Below are 22,992 nucleotides of genomic sequence, written 5' to 3' on the forward strand. Positions count from 1 at the left end.
TACACAGTGAAGAAAGCCATAAAATTAAAAGACAACCTACTGAATGGGAGAAGTTATTTGCAAATGACTCATCCAATAAAGGGTTAGTATCCGAAATACATAAAGAACTTATAAATCTCAATACCCCAAAACCAAATAATCCACTTAAAAATGGGCAAATGACATGAACAGACATTTCTCCAAAGAAGACATACAGATGGCCAACAGAAACATGAAAAGGTAATGTTGCTCATTATCAGGGAAATGCAAATCAAAACTACAACGAAATATCACCTTACACCTGTCAGAATGGCTAGAATCAAAATACAAGAAACAACAAATATTGTTGAGGATGTGAAGAAAACGAACCTTCTTGCATTGTTTTTCTATGAAAGATTTTATTTTATATAATTATTTGAGAGACAGCATGGCGGGGGAAGAGGGAGAGAGAGAAGTGGATTACCTGCTGAGTGGGAGCTCGACATGGGCGGGGCTTGATGTCACCCTGAGATCACATCTCATGACCCCAAGTTCATGACCTGAGCTGAAGTCAGATGCTTCACTGACTGAATCACTCAGGTGCCCTGAACTCTCTTGCATTGTTGATGGGAATGCAAACTGGTGCAGACATTGTGGAAAACAGTATGGGGATTCCTCACAATGTTAAAAATAGAACTATCCCACAATCTAGTAATCACACTAGCATTTACCCCAAAAATACAAAAGCACTCATTCCAAGGGAGGCAAGCACCCCTGTGTTTATAGGAGCATTATTTATAATGCTGATAGATTATTATAATTTTTCCACTGATAGATGAGTGGATAAAGAACAGTGGTATGTATGCACAGTGGAATATTACTCAGCCATAAAAAGAATGAAATCTTGGGGCACCTGGGTGGCTCAGTGGGTTAAAGCTTAAAGCTTAAAGCTTCGGCTCAGGTCATGATCCCAGGGTCCTGGGATCGAGCCCCACATCGGGCTCTCTGCTCAGCGGGGAGCCTGCTTCTCCCTCTCTCTCTGCCTGCCTCTCTGCCTACTTGTGATCTCTGTCTGTCAAATAAATAAATAAAATCTTTAAAAAAAAAAAGAATGAAATCTTGCCTTTGCAATAACATGGATAAAGCTAGAGAGTATTATACTAAGTGAAATAAGTCAGTCAGAGAAAGACAGATACCATATAATTTCACTCATATGTAGAATTTAAGAAACAAAGCAGATGAGCAAAGGGAAAAATAAAAAGAGAGAGGCAAACCAAGAAATAGACTCTTAATTATAGGGAACAAACTGATGGTTACCAGAGGAATTGGAGAAGGGGATGGGGGAAATACAGGTTGGGGACTAAGGAGTGCAGTTGTGATGAGCACCGGGTGTTGTATGGAAGTGTTGAATCACTGTAGAACACCGCAAACTAATATAACACTATGTTAACAACTGGAACTAAAATAAAAAACTTAATAAAACAAAACATAACAACCCACAAAATAATCTTCAAGACTTTTCTTGGAAAATAATAGTAAAAGCTGTTACAGTCATCCACAACAGGGCAACTCTAAAATTATCTATGTTATTATATCAGATAAACGTAAAATCCTGTAGTACACCATGAGATTAACCACCTCCCGTGACATTAAGGTTATGTCCACATCCTCAAACATAACAAATGGTGCAACTCACACTGCAGTGCTGAACAGTTTCCAAATTAAAGCCAAAGGAAATTGGAACCACATTTTAATTTTGCTTTTTTTCTTACTTGACTCTTCACAGCTAATTGCCTTCGCCACAACTCCAGATGGATATACTCCAGAGCTTCCCCTGCCCTTGGTAATCAGAATTGAGGATGAAAATGATAACTATCCAATTTTTACAGAAACAACTTATGTTTTTACAGTTTCTGAAAATTGCAGAGTTGGTGCGTACCTACCTTAACAATGTATGGCAGCTTAATGTTTTAATTCATAAATTGAATTTCACTGTGGCCATTGGGAGGCAGCATATTCTGCTGACAAGAACAAGGAACTTGCCACTCAGGGTTGCTGTGGGTGGAATTTTGCTTTGCCTTTCACTAGCTCTGTGCTGTAACCCTGGGCAAGTTTCCTACTCTTGACAAACCTTAGTTTCCTTATCTGTAAAATGGGTTTTTGATATTGCGAGATTGTTGTGAAGATTAAATGATGCATCATACACTTGGAAAGCCAAGCCTAGTGCCTGAAAACTAGAGAAATTACTCAGTTACTTCATATGTGAAATAAAATAAATGCTTTTATGAGAACACACTCTAAAAAGAAACAGGTTTTGAGCAGTTGAAGTCTTAGTCTTGAAGAGATGTACTGATATTCCATACTGATTAAATAATTGACAGTACTCTGACCATTATCATAAAGGTCACTGAGAGTAATACAAAGGTTTTCTCAATCTTATGTCAATGGACCCCATCAGCTGGAAGTCAGAATGCAGTTTTTGAGTCTTCCAGAAAGATCTAACTAAACCAAGAGTTTTGGACACATTTTTGACAATTTGATCAATTTAAGGGCAGACTTGCAAATAGAAAAAGGTTAAAGAGTAGTTAGAATTCTTTAGTCTAGAAATACAAAGGCAATGGATGGATGTTATCAACATTTATCAAATTGTACAGTAAATGCAGTAAATACAGATGTGGTCAACAAATTCCCAAAGGTTAGAATGCTGGGATATTTTTTAAATTGGGGCTTGAACCCTTTTTTTTTTTTAAGATTTTATTTACTTATTTGACAGACAGAGATCACAAGTCAGCAGAGAGGCAGGCAGAGAGAGAGGGGGAAGCAGGCTCCCTGCTAAGCAGAGAGCCCGATGCGGGGCTTGATCCCAGGACCCCAAGATCATGACCTGAGCTGAAGGCAGAGGCTTAACCCACTGAGCCACCCAGGTGCCCCTGCTGGGATATTTTTTAAAATGATACTGCATATAGAAGTCTGCAAATGTATAAAAACTATTATTCTGCGATATAATTAAATGGTCCAAAAGCTTTTTGAGGTAGATGGAAAGGAATGAAATAAAGGGGGGATGTTGATAATGTAAATGTTTTGGAAATTAAAGAGGATTTTTCAATATGTAGGTTCTACCGTGGGACAGGTATGTGCGACGGACAAAGATGAACCTGACACGATGCACACGCGTCTCAAGTACTCCATCATCGAGCAGTTGCCAGCATACCCCACGCTCTTTTCCATGCATCCAACCACAGGCGTGATCACCACGTCCTCATCTCAGCTAGACAGAGAGGTGACCTAAATATCGACAGACAAAACCTGATTATCACATCGCCATTGAATCATATCTGTATATATGTTGTATAGCACCTGTAGATGTGTTTGTGAAAAGCATATTGTGAATCTCATTTTATTTTATTTTTATTATCTTTTAAATATTTTATTTATTTATTTGTCACAGAGAGATATCACAAGTAGGCAGAGAGGCAGGCAGAGATAGAGGGGGAAACAGGCTCCCTGCTGAGCAGAGAGTCTGATGCGGGGCTCAATCCCAGGACCCTGGGATCATGACCCGAGCCAAAGGCAGAGGCTTAACCCACAGAGCCACCCAGGCGCCCCATGAATCTCATTTTAGAAAAGTTATTAAGTATGCTGATGGAGGTAGTTAACCTTGCAGCGTGCTAATTTTGAACCGCTAATTTGTTCTCCCTTGAAGTGTACATTTTACAAAGTCAAGTTTCCTAATATTAACATTTTTACAGAATAAAAACAGGAGGTGTCAAATATGAAAAGTGAAACTTTTCCTCAAATTTTCTGGTCTCAGGACCTTTTATACTCTTAAGTATTATTGAAGATTCCATAGATCTTTTGTTTATATGGGTTATATTTATTGATATTTATTTCATTAGTATTTAAAGCTGACAAAAGTTTAAAATATTTATTTATTCACTCATTTAAAAATCATAAGTGTATTACGTGTTATCATAAATAACATTTTTATAAAAAATAATTACATTTTCTAAAGCAGTAAATAATTTACTGAGAATGACATTATAATGCATTTTTCCAAGCCTCTTTAATACCTGGCTTAATATAAGACTGGTGGATTCTCATATCTCCTTCTGCATTCAGTTTGTTATAATATGTAGTTTTAGCTAAAGTATATAAAGATAATACAACATGATAGGAAGTTAGAAAAGAGAGGGATATTTTAATAGTGATTTTAGATCATTGTGGGTACTCTTTTGATACTACACCAAAACTTGACAAGTTTTGTTTCATAAATGTTAGTTTCATAAATGTGTTTTTTGCAATGTGCACTCTAAAGCCTTATAAAGGAGCTTTCATACTTTGTTATATTAAAATCCATTGGTCTGTCTTGTACTCTGGACAATTTATCCATGTATAATTTCTTAAAATCCTGCGTTGACCAATTGGAAAAGGGTTTTTCACTGAATTATGTAGATCTTCCATAGACTGACACATTTCATTAAGCAACATAGGAAAAATGTCACCTTCTCACCTCCATTGATATCACAGTGGTTGATAAAAGTTTTCCAGAAGTCTCATTTTTTTTTGAAACTCTAATATTTGACAACAAATAGCTGTTTTCCTTGAAGTGACAGATTCACTTTATTAAGATATAATGTCTTCCAAATACACTAGTCTGAATAATGATAGATATCTTTCATGTAAAAATGGTATTTTGTGCAATTAAACCCCCCAAAACAATAGCTAGTTCAGTTCATAAATAATCACACAAGTACTTCCCTTGAGAAGGACATCATATTATGTGATGTAGCAGAACTGCTTTATGCATACCTCCCATCTTCACTAGACTATGGGTTGAAATTTAATAAAATTTAGTAAAATTAATCATTTTTACTGCATCTACAAGGACATTTTTTTTAAGATAGTATTTATTTGAGAGAGAGAGAGAGCATGAGAGGGAGAGGTCAGAGGGAGAAGCAGACTCCCCGCCAAGCAGGGAGTCCGATGTGGGACTTGATCCTGGGACTGCCGGATCATGATCTGAGCCAAAGGCAGTTGCTTAACCACCTGAGCACCCAGGAGCCCCCACACGGACATTTCTAAGTGAAGTTTTATTTTATTTTATTAAAATTGTATTTTATTTATAAATTCATTTGTTTTTACTGTATTTGCCAGTGAGGAATGCAGTATCATTTGCAAAATAAATGAATGAATAAATTGCCGTTATACCTCCAGAAATTACACAGATTCTTCATGGAATTAATGTGCTCAGGAAAAGCAGGTTATAGACCAAATCCTCTTTTATTAAGTCTTAAGTAGCTCCTTCTAATAAGTCAGTTGAGAACATTGGACTAATGAAGAAGTCTTGGAGTGTTTTTACCCAAGAGTGCTCTGCAGATGCTTACTGATGCCAGGATTCCAGCTTTCATCTGTTCCTTTCAACCCCTTAAGCTCTTTAAACATCACAATTTTTCTTCCATCTGAAGATATCACAAATTAATATTTAGGTCCCAAACTTCATTTCTTTCTTGTTTATCAGCCAGTTGATTATTTTGAATAAATCTTAATTCACTGCCAACAAAACATGTATTCTCTCCTTGAAAGTACACTAGTATGAGTTTTTAAATATGACCAGCATTTTTTTTTTAAAGATTTTATTTATTCATTTGACAGATCACAAGTAGGCAGAGAGGCAGGCAGAGAGAGAGGAGAAAGCAGGCTCCCCGCGGAGCAGAGAGCCCGATGTGGGGCTCGATCCCAGGACCCTGGGATCATGACCTGAGCCGAAGGCAGAGGCTTCAACCCACTGAGCCACCCAGGCGCCCCTGGCCAGCATTTTTAAACTCTGCATATGTGATTGATTATGAGAGAAGAGTACATCAGGAAAATCATGTGTAAAAAACATAGAGATAGAGAAATATTAGTTTTATTTTTGGTAAGACATAATGGACAAGAAAGTTTAAGAAGTGACAGAATTAAGAGAAGGGTAAACATTCTTGGTAGAAGGGTAGGATTTTTTTTTTTACATATTATTTTGTCTTATGAAAAGAGGTGAGTTATATAGGAAAGGTATTAGTATCAATTTTATAGAAGAGAAAACCTGGCTAAAAAGACTTTTCCAACTGCCAGAGAGATTACATTTGTTATTTTCAGAGCTAGGAAAAGAACCCAAGGCTCCTAAAATTCGTCCAGAATGCATTATTATTAGAATTGCTTTTAATCCTTTCATGCCCTAATACTTAGGATAAATGAAGTCATTATGAGGAGAAACACATTTTTTTAAAATCTGGCATTGAGCCTTCTACCATCCCCGATGAATGTAAAGCTCTAAGAACCAGATTACATTTTCCGTAGAGGAAAAAAAAATTATAGTTCCAGATCTTTTTATAAATGTAAATATTTAAAATTTGCCTTTTTAATGGAAGGCTATTTTACTTTATTATTCAAGACTGGTATAAGAGTCACTGCTGTATATTTTTCAACCTAAGAATGTACTTTGGATAGGAGATAATGTTTTCGATTAACTGCTTGGCAATTTAAAATATGCTATGGCTACATCTTCCCTTTCTGGTGAGTAAACTAAAACCAGTTTTTCTATATTCTATATAGAGTAGCACTTTAAATTTGAGAAACTACTCTATTTTCATAAATTAGTAGAAAATTACTGGTGTGAGGAAATTATTCTTTTGCCAGTACATGAAAACTATGAAATTTAATCACGTATTTCTTAAATTTTTAATGCAAGAAAAATTACAGAATGTAAAGTAAGGTTTCATTTACAATGTTGCTTTCTCTCAGTGCTTAAATTCTTTCTTTTCAGCTAATTGATAAATACCAGTTGAAAATAAAAGTACAAGACATGGATGGTCAATATTTCGGTTTGCAGACAACTTCAACTTGCATCATAAATATTGGAGATGTAAATGACAACTTGCCAACTTTTACCCGTACTTCTGTAAGTATGTGATAGTAATAAAAGAAAAATGTACAACCCGGTGTTAATTGCTAAACAAGCATAACTCTATCCATGCCTGCCCCATGATTTCAAATGCAGTATCCCCAATCCCCATGACAGTAATTTGGATTTAGGGCTTAAAATCATGTATACGTAGTCCTTGGAAATTAGAACTGAGTTTATTTCCCATAGTGCTCTATTTGTGACAGTTACTAATTAAGGCTTTTTGTTGTTTTTATTATTTTAGTATGTGACGTCAGTGGAAGAAAATATAATTGATGTGGAAATCTTACGTGTTACTGTGGAGGATAAGGACTTAATGAATACTGCTAATTGGAGAGCAAATTATACCATTTTAAAGGGCAACGAAAATGGGAATTTTAAAATAGTAACAGACCCCAAAACCAATGAAGGAGTTCTGTGTGTGGTTAAGGTAAGAATAAATTAGTAAATTAGTTATTTGCAGCTTATAATGTCATAGATTAGCATACTAGAGCTTAATGAAAAGAAGAAAATTCTGGTAACTATAGGGATAAAATAGATACGTAGGTAAATATAAATGCTGTGTTCTCTGTATCTATCATGGGATGAGTATATTCAAATTGGAGCACCTTTTATAAAGTCCTGGTTTTTAAAATAATGTGTGTGTGTGTGTGTGTCTGTGTGTCTGTGTGTCTGTATGAATAGTATTTACTTTGTAACCAGCACCTCTTAACAATTAAAAACCTGGCACAGCTTCGATGTCCATGGGACGTGCCAAATTTTCCTAGCCCAGTGGAGCCTCCACTTACTGAATTTCCCAAATGGTGAGTTATTCCTGGTGAAACTGATTGGGACGGCATTTGTAGATCTGTTCATTTATATCTAGCATACATTACAACCTTAGCTTCCTTCTCGGTTGAGAATGGGAATCCTCAACCGTTCAGAGATGCAAATACTTGTGAAACATCCTTCTAATACTATTCTTCAACATCTCAGAAGACCTGCCTGCTAATTCAGGAGCCAGTTAGCCCATAAAGCCACCTGCTTTGGGCACAGTCATAGTCTTATTTCTGCTGCATCATTAGCTACAACATGATTCTATCTAGGGTCGATGCACTTTCTCTTTTGTACGTATTCACAAAAAGTGTGAATCAGAAATGACAAATCCTTTTTCTTGCAATGATGAAAATTAACCACAGTTTGTGGGTTAATTTCTCTGTTTCAAAACAGCAAAAAAAGTCTTTTGGATCATATCTCTTTCCTCATCCAACCCCTGCCCTGATCCTTAGTATTCTAAGAAACAATTTTATCTCTGTGAAGTCCAAGACCTAACAAAAATCTCTGTCTTTGAGGAAATGACTTTACCTATTCTCATTATAGCTACATATCAGGCAAAATAAATAAATAAATAAAAACCTTCCATTAAATTTGATACTACCAGTTCTTTAAAAAGTAACTGGGATGGAAGAGCTAAAAAAAGGAAAGTGTAATGTCCATGAGCTTTCTGTTTTCTTCTCTGTCCTCTCTGAAAAACTTTTTATAAATTTTACCCACATTTTCTACCCCAAACAAGGTACAAATAATTTTCTTCATTTGAAGAATAGGATAAACTGTCCCAAAATGAATGAAGTAGTAAATAACCATTGGTTAGGGTATGGAGTTCCTCAGGTAATCTCTCAAGTGTTAACATTGAAACACTTTAATTAAATGCTTCTTTTTTTTTTTTTTTAAGATTTTATTTGTCAGAGAGAAATCACCAGTAGGCAGAGAGGCAGGCAGAGAGAGAGATGGGGAAGCAGGCTCCCCTGCTGAGCAGAGAGCCCAATGCAGGACTCGATCCCAGGACCCTGGGATCATGACCCGAGCTGAACCCACTGAGCCACCCAGGCACCCCTAATTAAATGCTTCTTGACTTCATTATCAGCACCTCTGATATTACTCACAGTTGAGGAACAGTTTTTGTTTTGTTTTTCGGGTTCCACCCAAATACAGAATTGGTTGGATTCCTCTCCTCCAAACACCGCCTGGTTTCTGGGTATATATTTAATATTTTCCTGACTATTCTCAACACTAGTTATGTATGCCAGTTAGCATAGCCAAATATTACCAGTAAGTCTTGATCTGATTTTCCATACCCTTGTGTTTTGCAGCCATTGAATTATGAAGAAAGACAACAGGTGAATCTACAAATTGGGGTAGTTAATGAAGCTCCGTATTCTAAAGAGGCTAGTTCACGATCAGTCATGAGCACCGCGACAGTTACTGTTAATGTACAAAATCAGGACGAGGGCCCTGAGTGTAGCCCTTTGGTGCAAACCGTTCAAATTAAAGAAAATGTGCCAGTGGGAACAAAGAGTCATGGATATAAAGCATATGATCCCGAAACAAGAAGTAGCAATGGCATAAGGTATCCTGTTTTAATTAATTCCAAATTTACTATGTTTTTAAAATTCATAACTTGTTTTGATGCCAGAATTATAATTTGGCCTATGATATGATTTGCTACTTTAATTCATCTTTACTAACAGGTATAAGAAATTAACTGATCCAAAAGGGTGGGTCACAATTGATGAAAACGAAGGATCGATCACAGTTTTCAGAAACCTGGACAGAGAGGCGGAAAGTGTCAGAGGAGGCATATATAATATCACAATTCTTGCATCAGACAAAGGTAAGAACTACTTACCTTTCCCCCTACTTACATCCTCAGTTTTTAAACCAAAAACATCGATTTGCAATCAGTTGCATATATACACATATATATATATATATTTTTTTTCAGATTTTATTTATTTGACAGAGAGAGATCACAAGTAGGCAGAGAGGCAGGCAGAGAAAGAGGGAGAAGCAAGTTCCCCGCTGAGCAGAGAGCCTGATGCGGGGCTTGATCCCAGGACCCTGAGACCACGACCTGAGCCGAAGGCAGAGGCTTAATGCACTGAGCCACTCAGGCGCCCCTATATATATATATTTATTTGTGTTATGTTAGTTACCATAAAATACATTAGTTTTTGATGCAGTGTTCCAAGATTCACTGTTACGCACCACACACAGTGCTCCATGCAATCCATGCCCTCCTTAATACCTACCACCAGACTCAGCCATCCCCCTACCTCCCTCCCCTCTAAAATCTCCAGTTTGTTTCTCAGAGTCCACAGTCTCTCGGTTCATCTCTCCCTCCAATTTCCCCCAAGTCACTTTTCCTTCCCTTCCCCTAATGTCCTCCATGTTATTCCTATGCTCCACAAGTAAGTGAAACCATATGATAATTGACTTTCTTTGCTTGACTTATTTCACCCAGCATAATCTCCTCCAATCCCATCCATGTTGATGCAAAAGTTGGGTATTCATCCTTTCTAGTGGCTGCATAATATTCCATTGTATATATGGACCATATCTTCTTTATCCATTCGTCTGTTGAAGGGTATCTCAGCTTCACAGTCTGGCTCTTTTGGACATAGCTGCATATATTCTCAAAATGTATTTCTCTCCAGAAGATATAGAACAGTTGAAAGGTTTGCTGTAATTTATTAACTCATGTTTGCTTTCTAATAACACCCTCAGTTTTATGTAATTATAAAATAATTTAGTAATAGATACTGGAAACCATAATTTTTTAAAAGTAAACAATCATTGAAAATTGAGAAATTTACTCTAGTAAAATTAGCTTCAATTTATCTAGTCATGTCTTTTAAAATATTCACTTTGGCAGGAGAATTCATTGCAATGGAGAACATGCTCATTGCCTGCTAATGCATTCCTAGAAAAATGCTCTTTTTACAGGAAACTTTCAGTATACTTAGGGATTAAATTCTGCTTAAGGACATTATTTTAAATAATCATAGTCATGATAAATAGTATATTATAAAATTAGAAAGACAAACACTGTGAATCCATAAAACCATATGAAAGGTAAAATGTTCTGTGAGTCCTACAAAATGGACAGGAATATGACCACAATGGTTATGTATGAGATCTATTTAGTGCATGACATACATTTGACTTCATAAACTAAGTATGCTAACTACAGCAAACATGTTATTACACTACAGCTTACAACATTAGAGTTTAGAAGCAATTTTGGAAGATGTTTTAGGTATTTCAGTTCTATCTAAATGAATGAGAAATGGTTCCTATCCATTGATTGAATCAGTAAGGTTGTAGTTATTATTAATTTAACTTTGATTAATTAAAGACTGTCCTTTAAGGCCTCGGGTTCCTTTGTCCCTTTGTCAGGACATGCTTTTTGGTCGAAGGCAAGTGAAAAAGAAGAGTAACATGAAAATCAAATCTGTTCTGTTTATATTTTTAACAGGGCTTGGCAAATGGTTTGTTGATAGATCAGATATATTTATTTTCCGGAATTAAGAGATTTGGGATATAATTTTATTCTACATTCTCCTTTGTTGCAGAGGAGATAAAATAATTGAGAGATCAAATATTTGTATGGCGCTTAGATGAGCTAATCATCCTTGTGGAATAGAATAAATGCATCATGGGGCCCCTTCCCACTCGTTTCTGTTGAAGAGGGTAGGGACTGAATGTTACCATTTATTTTATGAACTCAGATCATACAAAGGGGTTTTTTTTTGTTTGTTTGCTTGTTTGCTTTTTCTGTTTTTATCTTTTTCTAAAATCTGTGCTGACTAATTTCCTTTGGACCCTACCAGCTGCTTCCTGATGAAAGATGGTGTCTCGTAAGCACAGACGTTACGTCCATTCTCACTTCCCATCCTCCTGCTTCTCTATGGCACTTGCTTCCTCTTTCTGAAACCCTCTTGCAAGGCATCTGTGTATAAATTTTTTCACACTTTTCTCTCTGGTCCGTATGCTTTCTGGTACCACCTCCTGCTCTCCTGAGCACAGCTATTTCTTCAACTTTGGGTTCAATTTCTCTCTTCTTCTCAGTGTCTTCTCAGATTAAACTCTCTTGGTAGTGTCACTCAAGTGTGTCCTCTATATAGCTCAGTTTTAGATTTTTTTAAAGAAAGATGTTATTTATTTATTAGAGAGATGGAGAGAGAACACAAGTAGGCAGAGCAGCCGGCAGAGGGAGAGGGAGAAGCAGGCTCTCCGCCGAGCAGGGAGCCCGATGTGGGGCTCGATCCCAGGACCCTGGGATAATGACCTGAGCTGAAGGCAGTGGCTTAACCCACTGAGCCACCTTGGTGCCCCTTAGGTTTTTATCTTTGCTGGATTATTCCAGCTTTGGGGAGGAGTGTGCTTTCAAAATTTTTGAAACATTGAACAGGAGGGTGCCGTGCACAAAACTCACGAAACCAAGGGTAGTTCACTTTCCATGAATTCATATTTGGAATTAGTACTTACTCATATAGAACTGTGTTAATATTAGAAGGTGAGCATTGCATGCCTACATTCCAATGAATTAGAGCATTATTTATTTAGTTAACATGAAAAACAGAGCTGTGAAACACTGTGAATTAGATGTCTAAGATCTTCAGTTTAAATATTGTACACTGATATGAATCACAATGCCTCAAAAAATGGAGTGTATTGTACAACTGTAAATGTTTAATGGAAGTGAGGTTCAGACATTTAGCACAGTAGTGGATAGGCAGACATTGTGGAGGTCGATTTTTAAAGATAATGCAGTCAACCAGACTCAGTCAGGAAGCCATGTGCTTTCAACTCTGGGTGCGGATCCAATGGCAAGGAATGTTCAAGACATTCCACAGTCCCAGTTTTCAGAGAGAGCTAGAACTCAGCACATAGAGAGAGAACAGAGATTTTTGAGAGGTGAAATTATTCTGCCCTCTGAAAAGTATGACAGGTAGATAAAATACAGATCTCCCTGCTTCCTTTGTCTCCCTCTCCCTTCTCTTTTTTTAAGTTGTCCAAAGTGAGAGATTGTTGATTATTTCCTGTATCTCGTTCCTTCTCTCCTGGTTCCCTTTTCTTCTTGCTGGTGCACATTCTTTACTAGTTCTTCCAAAGTTGTTGTCTAGGGGACAAACCCTACCCATTTTATTCTGAAAAATATTTCAGTGTCATTCTCCTGCTTGATTTGGTCATTTGGCTTAATGTAAGGTTTTGAGGTAGGTCCTTCTTTCCCTCAGCCCTGTGAGGGGTTTTACTCCATTATCTTCTGGTATCTCATGTTGCTGAGGCAAATTTATCTACTGTCCATCTCATTATTGTCCATTTGTAGGTAATATGTCTAGGCAACTTTTTTGGATCCCTGGGTTGCATTTTATAGTTTTAATATGGTGTTTATGGTGTGAATTTATTTTTATTTATGTAGCACTGCCATCAGAATATATTTAAAAAAAAGATCCTTGCTTCTCTTTAATTCTGGGATATTTTCAGCAATTATCTCTTTAAATAGTGCTTCCCTGCCATTCTATTTATTCTCTTCTTCTAGAATCCCTATTAAAGGAATGTTGTTTTAGTTCTACTGGAATTTAAGCTATAATTTCATTGCTCTTGAAACAGTTACCCCCTTTTTTTAAAATGTCTTTGAAGATACTAAATATATGTGTTTCAAAGATGTCTTGCATAGAGTTGATATATATATATATATAATTCTTGCATAGAATTAATCTTCAGTTGGGTGGTTTTTTTGGTTTTCCTTTTAGCATTGCTCTTGCGCATTCTGGAATTTCGATTTGCAAGCTTATATTACATGGGAGGTGTTCAGTTTGCTTTCTCTTTTTGGTTTCTTCCTCTCCCACTTTACCCTATAGCAGTCTTGTAGTTGCTGCCACTTTGTCCTTTTTTTTTTTTTTTTTAAGATTTTATTTATTTATTTGACAGACAGAGATCACAAGTAGGCAGAGAGGCAGGTGGGGTTCGGGGGGGCGGGGGAAGCAGGCTCCCTGCTGAGCAGAGACCCTGATGCGGGGCTCGATCCCAGGACCCTGGGATCATGACCTGAGCTGAAGGCAGAGGTTTTAACCCACTGAGCCACCCAGGTGCCCCTGTCCTTTTCTGCGGCTCGCATTTCAGAACCAGGTCTCCTTGTCCTTGATGACACTGCAGGTATCACAGGGCCTGTTGTCTTGGTCCAGGTTATGACCCAGGGCTGCGCCTGGTCTTCCAGCTTTTCCAGGTTGGCAGCTTCACGTAAGACACAGCCCCAGACAGCAGGTGGCATAGGTTTTTTGTTTTTTTTTTTTTGGCATAGGTTGGTTTATCCTCTTGTCCATCGTTGATGTCCCAAGGCCTCCTGATTAAGCAGAAAGAAGTGATCTAGAGAGACAGATGTCCTGATTTGTGTTCAGCTTCAGACTTCACAACTGTGTTACTGATTTGTGGCCTGGACCCACATCTCCTTCATCTTTGAATCCCCTAGATTTTCCAGTACGGTGCCCTCTACAAAGTAGTTATTCAGTAAATTTTTATTAGACATAGAGACAGATGTATTCCTTAGGCTACAGCCACGGGGATTAGTTTGGTTTACAAGTGATTTTCTACTTCTGGAGTCTTTTTACCCTTGAAATGTTTCTATGTACTGTTTTGTTCTCATCTTTCAAATGCATATCTTCTCTCTTTTGGTTCCCCTGCTCCAAAACGTTATGCACTTTCTATATGCATGTGAAATTCCGGGCTCCTGAGGTTGGCTCTCGGGGACCCTTAGTTCTTCTCTGCGGTGTCAGTTCCAGCCAGTCTGTCTTCCCCCCTCATTCTGTCTGGAACATGGATGTACATATTGTGCTTTCCCACCTTCTCAAATTTCCCTGTGCTTGTAACTATACCAGAAGCGCCCTCGGTCATATTTTCTCCTTTAAAAAAAAATCAGTCAAGGGGCACCTGGGTGGCTCAGTGGGTTAAGCCTCTGCCTTTGGCTCAGGTCATGACCCCAGGGTCCTGGGATCGAGCCCTGCATTGAGCTCTCTGCTCGGCAGGGAGCCTGCTTCCCCCCGCCCCCCACCTACCTCTTTGCCTACTTGTGATTTCTGTCAAATAAGTAAATAAAATCTTTAAAATATAAAAACAAAACTATTTTTTTCGATGTACAAGTTTCCTAGTAAAAACTCAGAACATTAAAAAATTCATATTTTTACATCGAATTTTCTAGATGGGAGAACATGTACTGGAACACTGGGGATTATACTTGAAGATGTGAACGATAATGGCCCCGTTATACCAAAACGGACAGTAGTAATCTGCAAACCCGTCCTGGCATCTGCGGATATTGTTGCTGTTGATCCCGATGAGCCTGCGAATGGCCCGCCCTTTGACTTCAGTTTGGACAGTGACGCTGATTCAGGCATAGAAAGAAAGTGGAGATTGAGAAAAATTAACGGTATGTGAATGCCGTTAATACCAGCTTAGTTCTTAGTCTGTACTTCTGACTTTAGCCTGAGAGGATCTATGGTGACAGGAATGACAAAAATGAAGAGGCCCTCTCTCAGCTCTTAACCCCTCAGAGGGTTCGGGGTCTCCTGACTGAACCACCCACGGGCCCTGAAGTCTTGGTCACCCAGCACTTCAGCTTTCACGACCCAAGATCTGCTATAACCTGAAGGGCTTGGCCTTTAAAGCGTCCTTGAATGTGAATTTCAACCCCATGCTTCCAAGGAATATTCCTCCATTTTCTTTTATGACAAATTAGAACACAAAGTTGTAAGCCAAGGGAAGGGGAATAGAAAGGGAGAAGGAAAGCAAGGACGTGTAGAAGCTGTGGTGACAAGTTAAGGCCCTGTGTCCCGAATCCTGCTCTGTGAACTGACAGCATTTTCAGTCTTTTTAATAATATTCCTGTGTGTGTGTATGTCCATGATTTGATGTCATAACATCATTTCTTTTCAGATCGTGTGAAAGGAGGTAGTAATTTTTTTTAAAAGATGTTTATTTATGTGTTTATTTGACAGAGAGACAGCCAATGAGAGAGGGAACACAAGCAGGGGGAGTCGGAGAGGGAGAAGCAGGCCTCCCGCTGAGCAGGGAGCCCGATGCGGGGCTCAATCCCAGGACTCTGGGATCATGACCTGAGCTGAAGGCAGCCACTTAACGGACTGAGCCACCCAGGCACCCCAGTAATTCTGTTAATATTCCTGCTTTGTACAGTAAAACATTGGCAGGCTTATGTCGGTCAAAACTGTGTTGCTTTTAAGTTCTACTCATCTGTGAAATAACCCCAAAGTCTGGGAAACACCAAGTTAGGAACATATCCCAAAGAGTCTTTGAAGTCAAATAGACTGGGTTAAATGCCAGCTCCACTGATTATTAGTGATGTAAATATGACCATGCTATTTATTCTCCTTGGGCCTTAATTTACTTATATGTAAAATGGGATTATTTGGGGGAGTAAACAAGATAATGAAAGCATCAGACCATGGCACGTTATACATCGTAAATTTTGGTTTTGTTAGTCTTCTTATTTTTAACACATAGACTTAACAAGTTAACCATGCTTTCTTCTAAAATGGACTTATCCACTGATTCCTTTACCTAAACACACAAATTTATATTTAGAGCTTCAAACACCCTAATAATAAATGGGACAGTTAAATGGAGAAGGTTTCTTCTTAAGAATGGGCATCTGGCATTAACATTCAGAATAGTTATATATCTTTGGGTCTATACCCAAGACTGAATTGGATATTGACCTGGATATTTTCTACCCTAAAAAAATACATCAGAACTATAAAGTCTACAGTTGGTCCCAGGGTCCTGTAGGACTGTGAGACACTACAGTATCAAGACAACTCACACATACCAGTGTGTTCAAGGTCAGCCGTGTTCTAAGCTATCAGAATCAGTCTCTGACAGTGAGTCACAACTTTATATCTGTTTGGCACAATATATGAGAACAGGATAAAGGGAAACATCCAGAATTTCAGATTATTGCTCTCTGATAAACCATGTATATGAGAAAATTGCACTGAACGGTGATATTAAAAATTTTCGAAGATATGAATGCTTTAACACCTATTACTTGTGATAAGAAGGGTTTGTTTATGGACAGAAAAATATATTATTATAAAAGCCAAAGGACGTTTATGTAAGAGGCAACAGAGAGAAACTTGGATATGCAGTATGTTTACCGTTGCTGTAGATGAGAACTCATCAGTCCATTTACATTCTCAGTCCTGTAGCCTTTGTGCCTTCCCATCAGGAAGACCTATTTGTCAGGAAATATGGCAAATATCCTAATGCTAGAAGAAATTAGTGACATTCTCTATCACTCATTTTTATTTTCTTTCAGATACAGCAGCTCGTCTTTTCTTTCAGGAGGACCTTCCATTTGGAACATATCAAGTACCTGTCAGAGTCACAGATAGACATGGCGTGTCACTCATTACTCCACTAACTGTTAAGTTATGTGACTGTGTTACTGAAAATGACTGCACGCTTCGCACTGATCCAAGGATCGGCCACGGAGAAGTGAGACTTGGAAAGTGGGCCATCCTTGCCATCTTGTTGGGCATAGCCTTGCTCTTTTGTAAGTTCCTTCACCAACTTGAATAACATCCTTTGCGATAACTTTAAAGACACATTCTTAGAATCAGCACTGCTACCTGTAGCTGTTCATTTGTACATAGTCTACTTAACACAATATACTGAATTTATTTGTTGAAAGCCCTGTTTTCATGTTATTGAAGCACAGACATAAAATTCAGTGCAGAAACATGGCAATTAGCACGTCTTTGTGGCATACCAGCTTAGAGCAGACTTTCTCCACAAGCCACCATATTTATATTTTCTGGAAAGCTGTCGTTGTGTGAGTCATCCTAAATTCATAACTCCGTATTGTTTAATGATCAACTGAAGTGACTTCTCTCATCCTCCAGGTATCCTGTTTACCTTAGTCTGTGGGGGTACTGGGGCAGCTAAGCAGCCCAAAGTATTTCCTGATGATTTAGCCCAGCAGAACCTCATTGTGTCAAACACAGAAGCTCCAGGAGATGACAAAATAGTAAGTAGTTTGTTCTTTTTAAAATAAGTACAAAGGACAAATTGGCCTAACAAACTATAATTATCTTTTCTGAGAAAAGTTCTTTTGAAATCGGGTAACTGACAATATATAAAATTTCATCCATCCTATGGACTAGATAAATGATGTTGATTCTCTCGATGATACGTGGCCTTTCAATGTGGGCACATAGTGTTACTTAAAAGTTAAAATCCTTTAGCATCTCATTATTATTTCTACTTAAAATGTTTCATGACTTCAACTTTAGGTCCAGTCTTTTTTATATATTGAAACTGCTGTTTGTGTTGTAAAAATATTTCATTTAATTATTCACAGATCATCAGCATAATTATTTTAATTTTTTTTCTGGCAACAGCAATAAAATGACTACAAGCTTTGATCAGTGTGGGAAGAACTTTAATGGAGTCTTTCTGGTTCTAATATGGGTTAGAAAGAAGCCTCAGGTCAAATATATGAAATGACAATGCTAGCAAGTGACTACAGAGCTCCAACTTTGATTTCTAGCCTACTACGTAGATGAGGGACTTGTAAATTTTCTACAGAAAGCATAATGATGATAAGAACAGGAAAGACTTAGAAAACAAAAGTCGTTGACATCTAGAAAGGTATTGGAAAAAAAATAAAACTTAGAGTTTCCCACAAAAACGCAGCATAGAAAGTTAGTGCCCAGAGTTTTGCTGTTCTTACTTTCCCTGCTGATTTCTTATTCTTTTTCTTTTTCTTTTTTTTTAAGATTTTATTTATTTATTTGACATACAGAGATCGCAAGTAGGCAGAGAGGCAGGCAGAGAGAGAGGAAGGGAAGCAGGCTCCCTGCTGAGCAGAGAGCCCGATGCGGGACTTGATCCCAGGACCCCGGGATCATGACCTGAGCCGAAGGCAGAGGCTCCAACCCACTGAGCCACCCAGGCGCCCCTGATTTATCTTTCTTTATTGAGATCACAGGATTTATTATTGTAACTAAGATGTTTATGGAAACTCCTTTTTCTGTATTTTTGTTTTAGTTGAGGGGAACGACATTAGACACTGAATAAAAATACTGATCACCATTTCTGTTTCTTGTTCTAGTCTAGTCTAGTCCTTCTAGGTAAAGGGAGTGAATTTAAACCAAGCAGGGTAAATTCACGTGAGATGTTGATGCCAGAATCCTGATTTTGAGCTTTGAGATTTTGGAAGGATTTAAGAAATGAGCTTGTGCAGTATTCTAAGAAGTTTTTAAAGAAGGAATATGCATTTAGCTTTCTGATTTGTCTCAAGGTGTAGACCGGTTGACATCTGCAATTTGTAGATGCATTGGATGCTGTACTCAGGATTGCCAAGACAGATTTAGTTCTTGCCCTCAGGGAGCTTACCTTCTAACACAAAAACGTAGGACATTATCTGCATGTTGTTGTTGTTGTTCGCTTCTGTATGCAAATTGTTTGCCTTTCAGTGTTCCACCAATGGCTTCACAACGCATACTGCGGGCAGTTCGGCTCAGGGAATTTGTGGTACCATGGGATCGGGAGTGAAAAATGGAGGGCAGGAGACTATTGAAATGGTGAAAGGCGGACACCAGACCCTGGATTCATGCCGGGGTACTGGGCACCATCACACCCTGGATTCCTGCCGGGGAGGACATGTGGAGGTGGACAACTGCCGATATACCTACTCCGAGTGGCATAATTACACTCAGCCCCGTCTTGGTGAAGTGAGTTTCCCTGAGTGTCCTACAAATTTATTTTAATTTCCTTTCAGCTTTCTAAATTATTTCAATTTAGTGGCCTGACACTTGTTTTCAGTTAATTATTAATCTATTAATTGTAAAGTTGTTTTTCCTAATTTTGATTTAGTAATGCTCAGTATTAAGTGGAAATTTACTTTTCCTCTCATTTTGTTTCATTTTTCATTCTTACAGTAATAATGTTAGATGATACTTAGTTATTAGATATAAAATGTCCTATTTATTTGGTGTAAGAACAACAGAAAAGAATTGTTATCCCAGTTTATGTGTTTTTATTTTAAAAATATACAACTTATCTGTACGATATTTAAATTATTTTTTTCCGTGATTTTGTGTTATTATTTCCCATGTGACAAATCGTGATCTTAGAAAACAGAAGCGTGGTACAAGGCAATTATAGCCTTATGGTCACTAAGCCTATCTGGAAAGATCTGAGCCCACCTAAATTTGGGTTCAGTTTAATGGGTGCATCTCACTTTTGACATGATTTTGAAAGGGAAACTAATGATCAGCTAACCTGAACCCTCGTATACTTGCTGCCACATATGTGAGTTTTTAGAGACATGCTGTAGAGTGAATTTATAGATGATTTATGATACAGACCAATCATGTGCATTTTTTATATGTAGGAATCCATTAGAGGACACACTCTGATTAAAAATTAAACAGTGAAAGGTAAATCAAAGCCATTATTTTTATGTTAGTAAGTTTTGGTGTTTAAAATAATAATAATAAAATATATTGTGTTTCTCCCTTGACAGAAGGTGCAACTGTGTAATCAGGATGACAAGCATAGACATGCTGAAGACTATGTCCTTACGTATAACTACGAAGGCAGAGGATCGGTGGCTGGTTCTATAGGTTGTTGCAGTGAACGACAAGAAGAAGATGGGCTTGAATTTTTGGATCATTTGGAACCCAAGTTTAGGACACTAGCAGAAGCGTGCATAAAGAGATGAGTGTGTTCTGATAAATCTACAAAAGCCAGTGGCTTTTTCTCCCTCCCACCTGAGCTTTTTTCATTACAGCCCATGTTTTTTAAAAAATAGGATATGCTGTTTCAGGTTTTTGCCTCTTTATTTCAATGGTATCTCTTTAGCCATATGCATATTTACAGAAAAAAGCTGTAAATACGTATGCAAATCTCCCAAGTGTGCATAGTTGTTAATTAGTTGTCTTCTACCCAAGGAGACCTACAGATAGAAAAATTAAAGAAGTCTGTATTATTGTTTACATTTGGGTATAATGACAATAGCCAATTTATTGTGCAGTCGAATGTAATGAGTTCAAGTGTGTGTCATACACTACTTAAAGTATAACCTAATAGAAAATTGCAGAGAACTCGCTTTAACATTACCTTCACTTACTTACTTAATTAGTTGTTTGTATGGTGCTTGAAAACTGCTATTCTTCTAAACATCATAAAGTGTGTATATTGCATCCTTGATAATGTTTTATTCTTAGAACATTACCTTTCTTTCTAATGCAAAGGGAGCATCCCAGCCAGGCATTGACTGGTAATACAACTCCATTTTGGTAGAGTTTAGTTTCTGTTTTACTCTATATAAAATCCTGTGCTGCATCTACATTTCTCTGTTAATCTATCTTGACAGCAAAGTTTAAGTTTAAAAACTGCTTTAAGGATGTATTTTTACAAGGGTTTTGGTCCTCGGTCTCTCTCTGTTTCTCTCTCTCTCTCCCTCTGACTCTCTCTCTTTTCTCTTTATTTTTTAAATTTCTACTTGGGTTGGAGAATCTAAATATTTTAAAAAGCCACTTTTCTTCTAAAGTGAGTGATTCTGTTTGTGTTTTATGTAAGTGTACTAGTCTCTGTTTTTCTTGAAATCAGTGTAATGCTGACGTTACTATTGCAAGTATCTTGGTCATTGCTTCGTTATTTCCTCAACAAAGGAACTTTAACTTTGTCATTGAAACTACAAGTAAGTCATGCTTTTATTAGATGCAACATTCTGTGTTACCAAAAAGGGTATTTAAAATTAGAATGTGGATAGCTAGTATATAATAGCGTGTTTACAGTTCCTATCTTCAATGCAAGGATATAGTTTTTAAATGCGAAATAATGACAGTTTTTGAAATAAGCTTTGAGGTACAGGGATCGTGAAAGCTCTGCAGGAGTAAGTATTTTATAACTTTTTAGATGAAATGACTAGTCGTATCTATGTGTTTAAGAAGTTGTTGTTGTCGTTGTTGTTGTTGTTTTCATATTTTAAAATTAGAGTTTTTAACAAGTATAGAGTGGGCCAAACTATGTATATTTTGAAACAATAAGACAAAATTAAACTGATCAGCCAACCAAATTCCAGGCCAGTTTTCACAGCTGATTTCAATGAATTTTCTATGCATACTAACTACATGAACATTTTAAATGTATTTTTGATAGTAACAATTGTTAATAATGTGCCTATCTTAAATTCACAAGTCTGGCTTATAACAATTACTTTTAAAGATTAACACTGGGTAATTATTCCATAGTCAATTTTATCATTTTAATAGTTTTATTATTGTTCAGTCAAAAATACTGTTTCTCAAAGTTATTTTAAATAAATCCTGTCTACAATGTTGTGTATTGCTAGTTATGAGAAAGTAAATCAAGTAGTTTCAAAATATTAGTGTAAGTTTGTTAATCATGTGCCCGATATGACCTTTTAAGATTGTATTTGTCTTACTTTGAGAAGTGAGTCTATTCTTTAGAATTGTGTTCTATATTTTTCAGAATTTTAGTTTGATGTGGAGAGATCATTGGTCCATTGTCATCCCCACATGTACATAATTTTGCTATTCTAAAGGTTGTCATGCTATGGGATATTGTTTAAGTTGCATGGTTTCTCTGCGTCCGTGTTTTTTTTTTTTTTTTTAAATTTCATCATAAAATGGGGGATAATTGTATAACTCCTTTCCTAGGGTGGCTATAAGACATTTGAATAAAAAATGGTTTTTAAGCATGAAATTTATATAGAGTTGTCCACCTAAAAGGCACTACTATAATACTAAATGATTTAATTTTTTATTTTATTTTATTTTTAAAGATTTTATTTATTTATTTGACAGAGAGAGACCCAGGGGGAGAGGGAACACAAGCAGGGGGAGCGAGAGAGGGAGAAGCAGGCCCCTGTGGAGCATGGAGCCCGATGCCGGGCTCCATCCCAGGACGCTAGGATCATGACCTGAGCTGAAGGCAAATGCTTAACCGACTGAGCTACCCAGGTGCCCCACTAAATGATTTAAAATACGTCACATGTACAACCCAATTCATACTAACAAAGATCAATTAAGAAAATAGAATAATTGAAAGCTGTTTTTTTTTTTTTTTGCTTTACTTTAGAATGTCTGTCAGTTGAGAATATGTCTCTTCATAATGGTTACCTGATGACTGAGTCTTATATATCCGATGGTTCAGAACAAATATTGCAAAGATTTCTGAAGTATCTACAAAGGATTGCCTAATCTGAAATACTGTGAAACTATTTAGTTCCA

General features: G+C 37.3%; 1 protein-coding gene across 2 annotated transcripts in view; it reads left to right on the forward strand.

Annotated features, from left to right (window-relative positions):
* DSC2 (desmocollin 2) overlaps nucleotides 1-22,468 on the forward strand; it is a 36,406-nt gene extending 13,938 nt beyond the window's left edge. The window contains exons 6-17 of one of the 2 annotated variants that reach the window (XM_080821293.1): nucleotides 1,745-1,889; nucleotides 3,072-3,238; nucleotides 6,758-6,892; nucleotides 7,140-7,325; nucleotides 9,025-9,281; nucleotides 9,403-9,545; nucleotides 14,913-15,140; nucleotides 17,046-17,282; nucleotides 17,632-17,756; nucleotides 19,207-19,464; nucleotides 20,127-20,172; nucleotides 20,259-22,468. In XM_080821293.1, coding sequence (XP_080677419.1) covers nucleotides 1,745-1,889; nucleotides 3,072-3,238; nucleotides 6,758-6,892; nucleotides 7,140-7,325; nucleotides 9,025-9,281; nucleotides 9,403-9,545; nucleotides 14,913-15,140; nucleotides 17,046-17,282; nucleotides 17,632-17,756; nucleotides 19,207-19,464; nucleotides 20,127-20,162 — 1,917 coding nt within the window. In that variant the 3' untranslated portion in view covers nucleotides 20,163-20,172; nucleotides 20,259-22,468. The remainder of the gene's footprint in view (nucleotides 1-1,744; nucleotides 1,890-3,071; nucleotides 3,239-6,757; nucleotides 6,893-7,139; nucleotides 7,326-9,024; nucleotides 9,282-9,402; nucleotides 9,546-14,912; nucleotides 15,141-17,045; nucleotides 17,283-17,631; nucleotides 17,757-19,206; nucleotides 19,465-20,126; nucleotides 20,173-20,258) is intronic. The other variant, XM_080821292.1, reaches the window with a different exon arrangement.
* Nucleotides 22,469-22,992: the final 524 nt, after the last annotated feature.

This window comes from Martes martes (assembly GCF_963455335.1).
Source record: "Martes martes genome assembly, chromosome: 13".
Taxonomy (NCBI): Eukaryota; Metazoa; Chordata; class Mammalia; order Carnivora; family Mustelidae; genus Martes; species Martes martes.